Below are 6567 nucleotides of genomic sequence, written 5' to 3'. Positions count from 1 at the left end.
TTCATCTGTTTTATTTCGTTTAGATAACTGCAATTTCATTTTGCTGCATCAAATATTGTTTAATATAAACAGTTCATCTCTATCACTATATACAAGTACATGGTGAGTGCATAAATACTAGTGCAAAATAAATGCTACATTAGCAGCAATGTAAAAAAGAATTGCAATTTACACTTCACATACAAGTGTCTTTATGATTGCTACACCACAGACATTTACAGCACCATAAATACGAAGAAAAAAAAACTTAAAGTCTTTGCCTATAACGCAATACTGTTATCCGAGAAGAAAATCAATATCCTTCATTCACTGGGTAAGAAATAAATTAGTCGACCTTTAGCAGCCGTTTTGCATTGTTAATTAGCTGTTCACTTAACGTAAACCTGAGGAATTAAAAAGATAATAATAATTAGTCTTTAAGTGTCCACTTCCATAGCCACCTCGGGCAAGTCACTGGGAAGAAGCCGCTGCAGGGAATTTTTATTCAACGAGACGAGCAAATTGATCTTGGTCCTGCATTCTTGCAGTTCGCCCTCGGGATATCCGCTGTCCTGCGCGCCGGTAGAGCTCTCCTGGCGTAACATGCGCTTAGCAAGCGCCAAGCAACAGGCGGCCATCAAGGACGGTGGATATGCATTGAAGGCATAGTCGGCCAGGCTCAGTTCTGCTATGCCCTTTGCCAAGGCAAGAGATTTGGAGGCTTCACAGAGGTCCGGCTCCGAAGGTTCCTCGTCCGTCAGCTGCTGGAGGGAGAAATGCTGCAGGAAGAAGTCGATGGTAGGAGCCGACAGCTGGAATTGAAGCTTGAGCAGGATGATGCACTCCAGGTTGCAGAGCTGTTCACGGGAGAAGTTGTTGCAGCACAAGGCGAGCAGCTGCTTCACTCGGGGAGGTCGTGTCTCCACCTGAAAGGCAGAAATAACGTTATCCTTCAGAACAGGATGGAAAGTCTACAATAAAGGAGATGAGGCGGCCTACACATGATATTCATGACCAGACAGCACTGGGAGGCAGAGGCCGCTATTAAAGGGAACCCGTCACCATGAAATGCAGCGTAATCTGCAGGCACCATGTTATAGAGCAGGAGGAGCTGAGCAGATTGATGTACAGATTTGCAACAAAATATTCAGTAAAAATTAATTATTCATTAAACCTATGTTCTTTTTATGCGATGGAGTCATGTGGGCGGTCCTATCAGTGATTGACAGCCTTCCCTGTATGCTTAGCCATAGAGTTCACTGTGTGGCACCGCCCAATGCATATAAAGAACATCGGCTCAATGAATAAAGCATGAGTTTTACTGAATATTTTGTTCCAAATCTGTATATCAATCTGCTCAGCTCCTCCTGCTCTATAACATGGTGCCTGCAGATTACGCTGCATTTCATGGTGACAAGTTCCCTTTAAGCCCCAAATCTACAGCAAAATCTGCCTGTGATACAATCTGCTGCACGCGCTCCTGAACTGGTCAGCCAAACATTGTTTTAGGCCTCTTGCACACGAACGTATTTTCTTTCCGTGTCCGTTCCGTTTTTTTGCGGTCCATTCACGTCAATGGGTCCTCAAAAAAAAAAAAAAACAGAAGGTACTCTCTTCTTATCGCCGTATGTCCGTTCTGCAAAAAATTAGAACATGTCCTATTATTGTCCGCATTACGGACAAGGATAGTACTGTTCTATTAGGGGCCAGCTGTTCTGTAAAATACGGAATGCACACAGATGTCCTCCGTATTTTTTGCGGACCGCAAAATACATATGTTCATGTGCAAGAGGCCTTACTGATAGCTATACCAATCAATCCCCCCGCACACATGCATACTGGTTTCCGCTGAGCATGCAGATGTTCTCGATAGGAAGAGAGGAATCATCCACTGCCAGACACCTCTGGCAGTGACTTATCTCCACTGACAAAGGATTGGGCATGCTGAAACTAAACCTGCTCAGTCCTTCTTTCCTCAAAATCTGCAAAAACATCGGCCAAACGTCTAATGCACATGACATGGTCAGCAGGTGCTACTGCAAGCTGATTGGCGGGGGTCCCCCGGAGTCGGACCCCAACCAATCAGATACTGATGACCTCTCCAAAAGAAAACTCTTTTAAGGAGCTGTTCACTCTGGCATTTTTGCTTGGTTGATCTCTAGTACAATGAATCCTAACGTCAATGGAGACGGTCAGGTTTCTATATTTTCAGATAGGGAAGAAAATGCAGCAGATTCAAGAATATGGAAAATAAGGCTAGGTCTACACGACGACATTTGTCGTGCAACATTTTTTATAATGGCAATCTATGGTGTCGCACTGCAACATGCGACATGCTGCGACTGTGACAGTCGCAGAAAAATTCAATCTCGAATGGATTTTCTGCGACTGTTGCGTCGCATCTGCAGCATGTTGCAGTGCAACACCATAGACTGCCATTATAAAAATTGTCGCGCGACATTGGTGCAACAAAATGTCGTGCGACAAATGTCTTTGTGTAGACCTAGCCTAATACAGAAAGGAGTGAAACACCAGTGTGAAGAAAGCCTGACACCTTCAGTTTCCACACTACATAAGGCTGTGTTCACATCTGCATCGTAGCTGCTGTTGCATTGCTGGATCCGTAACGCGACAAAGACCAATGGAGCCGACAGACCCCACTAACTTATAATGGAGGTTGTTGTGGTGTCTGTGGGGTGTATGATGCGGTATTCCTGTCGTATATGAAGATATGCGCCAGAGGTCCCATCCACGCCACTTCCGGTTCTGGAAGTGTGACTGTCCTGTCCTTCCTCCCTTGCACCACTGCAGCCATTCACTGGCCTCAACAGTGACGTTGACTGAGGCCAGTGAATGGCTGCAAAGCCTTCACAGATGTGAACAGAGCCCAAGTGATATCCTAAGGCAGCACCGCTACATTCCCAATACAGGTAAAGAGGCTTAGAACGTGTCCACCCATGATCCAGACAGAAAACAGCGAGAGAGGAGAAGCCCCTGTAAAGTAGAGGAGAAGTGCATTGTATGGGTGGCACCTACCTGTTTACATGCGATGAGTAGAGACGTGACACCCACTAGCTGGAAGCAGTCGATCGCCACAGGTGTGCAGGAAAGGAATCTGTCCAGGATGCTGACGGTCAGACATAAGGACTCGAAGCCCAGGTTGAAATGTCTGTGCACCGGGATGAGCCAGCTGACCAGCTTACACCGAGATTCCGGCCTCAGCTGCAAAAGAAACAAAAATGATGGTCACAAGCCAGCAATGTAAAAGGATAGAAGTCTGATGGGTGGTGGTCTGACAGGTGGGACCCCCAGCAATCACAAGAACAGCGGGGTCATGTGTTCCTGCTGAAGACAGCCGAGTACAACCACCAGAAACGTATCCTCTATCCTATGGAAAGTATTATATTCATAAGAAGCCCTTTTAAAGGGTCACTGATTTTTCAGAAAACTTTGCTATGTCATAGAGAAATAGCAAAAGTTTAATTGGGGAAGGTCATGAGCGCTGAGACCCCCACCGATCGCTAGAACGAGGGGAGAGAAGTGCTGGCATATAGCGATCTCTTTCCTCGCTGCAAGGACTTTCTAACTAGTCCATCTCGATTCCTCTTCTGCAACAAGGAGAGAGCGTGATATCCGCGATATGCCAGAGCTTTTCTCTCCTCCTTCCAGCGATCGGTGGGGGTCTCAGCTCTCAGACCCCCGCTAATTAATCTTTTGATATTTCTCTATGACATAGCAAAGTTTTCTGAAAACACAGTGACCCTTTAAGAGGTACAGAATGAAAGATCTGCAACTTTTTACCATGTTTTGTGTTTCAATTCCATCTCTGCTTGCCGTCTGTGAACCTATACCAGCCGAATACTTCTCACTACTGAGGGTTTGTTACAGTTGCATCCAGTCTAGATAATCCTCTCTCGGCTAAATATATCAACCACAGTGCAAATCCTTCGCCTCTCCTGATACTTTGCTACAATGTATCAGTCTGTAGATCCCACTGTTTAGATCAGGGGATTGTCTAGACTGAATAGAATTGTATCCACTTCTAGGTTTGTAGTATGATTGATTGCTTTCATTCACTGACAGGAAGCAGGGATATTGAAAACAGTGAGCAATCACAAGAGGAGTGTTCAATTGTTTGCAAATATGAACTTGTAGCTGTTGCAAAACTGCAACTCCCAGCATGTCCTTTGGGTCTGCAGCTGTCAGTGCATGCTGGGGGTTGTAGTTCCCCTGCAGATGGAGATCACTATGATGCCACACTGGCTGTCGGCACTTACCTGGGGCTGCTTGGCCATGCAGTGTGCTGCCAGGTACTTCTTCTCCAGGCCCTTCTTGAACTTGTAGCATTCTTCCCCATAGTCTCTGAAGTTCTGCAGGCCCAGCCGGTCTGAGATCTTGGGGCACAGGTCAGAGGCAGCAGGTCTGGGGGTCTCAGAGGTAGGGCTGGGGCTGGGGGTCTCATAGAGGTCACACACCCCAGAGTCACAGCTCTTCAGCTCCAGGGACTGCTTCCTATACCTCGGGTATCTGGCCTTCTTCACGCTGGTGCACAGGGCGCCATCTCCTCGGTCCTGCGGGGTGACCTCCTCCTCTCTCTTCCTCTTGTTAGTACATACAGACTCCTCCGTCTGCCTGGCGTTACAAGTCACCATGTCTGCGAGCTGACTGCACATGTGTCCCGCACCACTACCTCCCCGCCTCTGTTCCCTGCGGAGACATGCCCCTGCTTTTATATCCAGCTGTGCGGCGCGCTGATTGGCCGAGAGCAGAAACCTCTGTACGTGACGTCACCGTGAGAACCTTTTCCCGGCGAAAGAACCGCTGAAGAGGGAAAGCAGTTGTCAGCTTCTCCCGCGGCTGTGAGAGGAGAGCGCTGCTCGGTTGCCTGGGAGACGGGCTGGCGCTTATAAATACGCGCTAGGCTGTGGCGGGCAGTGTCTGTGTGGACCTCCTGGGGGTTATGGCGGGTAACAGGAGGGCCACATTAACAAGTGCAATTAGCTAATGAATAGACGGACTGTGAATACAGTGTAGGTGTGTGGGGCCCAGACAGACACCCGCAGTCAGGAGGGAAAGGCGCATGCACGCCTTTAGTTTACCTCAGGAGTGTATAGTATATCAGCCCTGGGGTGTAAAAGCACGGCCAGGACATGTATAATAAATAATATATAAATAGGAGAGGAGGAGAATGCTAAAAATTCGCATATTCACCATCCGTTGTTTTAGGGCTCATGCACACTACCGTGTTTTTTTGTCCGCATCCGATCCACATTTTGGGAGGGTCGTATACGGACCCATTCACTTCAATGGGGTGCAAAAGATGGAGACAGCTCACCTGCTGTCCGCATCCGTATGTGCTGCCAAAAAATAGAACATGACCCTATTCTTATCCGTTTTACAGACAAGGCTAGGACTGTGCTATAGATGGCAGAACATTTCATTCCGCAAAATGAGGAGCGCACACACGCCCGGATCCGCAATTTATGGACTGCAAAAACGGCTACGGCTGTGTGTGTGAACCCTTAAAGGGGTTGTCTGACTCCTAGATCAAAATTAATAAAGGGTCAAAATGTGTTTACAGTGAGGAATAAAGACATTAACATCTTCTATGCAGCTCCATTCCAGCGCCCATGGTCCGGTTCCTGCCACTTCTGGATTCTGGAAACGTCCCGTCCTGTCCATCATCACGGGCACCACTGCAGCCAATCACGATTAATGAGGCCAGCGAATGGCAACAGTGGTGCACATGATGACGGACAGGACACTTGTGGTCCACAGGGGATCGGAAGCTGCAGGGATGGGACTTTCGGCGCTGTAACAGAGCTGCTTGGAAGAGGTGCGTGGCTTTTGTTTAGTTCCTTAGAAGGACTAAAAGTAAAATTTGGTGCAGTAGCTCGTAAACGTCCAGAGCAGAACCGATATAGGGCAGAGGACCAGAGCGGCGTGGAGCAGGTAAGTAGCAATCTTCTGTTTCAGGGGGCAGGCTACGGGCCATTGGTAAAAATATATATTTTTTTTTTTTACAGGAAAACGCCATTAATGTAAATTTGAAGTTCCTTATCCAAGTGATGTTGACATATGTGCTGGGAAATCTCCAAACATATACAGTACACTAGTGGAAGATGAAAAAAGAAGACCTGGAAAATTTACTGACAGTGACAAAGTATAAACTGCTACTGGTGCTTGGTCAATGATCACACAACTAAGGCTAGTTTCACATTAGCAGCAGGGGACTCTGGCAGGCTGGTCCGGCGGGTGAACAGCCTGTCGGATCCGTCCTGCCGCTAGGTCACATGTGCCCCCGGACTGCCGCTCCGCCCCAATTGACTATGCTGCCGGCGGAAATCCGCCCCTGCCCCCATTATAGTAAATGGGGACAGAGCGGCAGTCCGGGGGCACATGTGAACTAGTGGCAGGACGCATCTGACAGGCTGTTCGCCCGCCGGAACAACCTGCCAGAGTCCCCTGCCGCTAATGTGAAAGTATCCTAAGGTTGTGCACCCTTTATATCAAGTTCTGCAGCAGGGTATGTGGTGAGGCATGGTCACATTAACACTGAGTGGCATCTTCCCAGTAGACATAATTGGA

The 6567-nt window shown here is 47.8% G+C and overlaps 1 protein-coding gene across 1 annotated transcript; it reads right to left on the bottom strand.

Moving 5' to 3' along the window:
* Positions 1–214: 214 nt before the first annotated feature.
* CCNO (cyclin O) lies at positions 215–4670 on the bottom strand. Its single transcript, XM_044292511.1, has 3 exons — positions 4257–4670; positions 3016–3201; positions 215–905 (listed from the first exon to the last, which is right to left on the bottom strand). Exons 1-3 carry the CDS (start codon positions 4650–4652, stop codon positions 417–419), a joined length of 1071 nt encoding a protein of 356 aa, XP_044148446.1. The 5' UTR covers positions 4653–4670; the 3' UTR covers positions 215–416.
* Between the last annotated feature and the right edge of the window lie 1897 nt (positions 4671–6567).

This window comes from Bufo gargarizans, chromosome 1, assembly GCF_014858855.1.
Source record: "Bufo gargarizans isolate SCDJY-AF-19 chromosome 1, ASM1485885v1, whole genome shotgun sequence".
NCBI classification, from domain to species: domain Eukaryota; kingdom Metazoa; phylum Chordata; class Amphibia; order Anura; family Bufonidae; genus Bufo; species Bufo gargarizans.
Note: the sequence above shows the minus strand (reverse complement) of the source record. Positions and strands in the feature narration are given on the sequence as shown.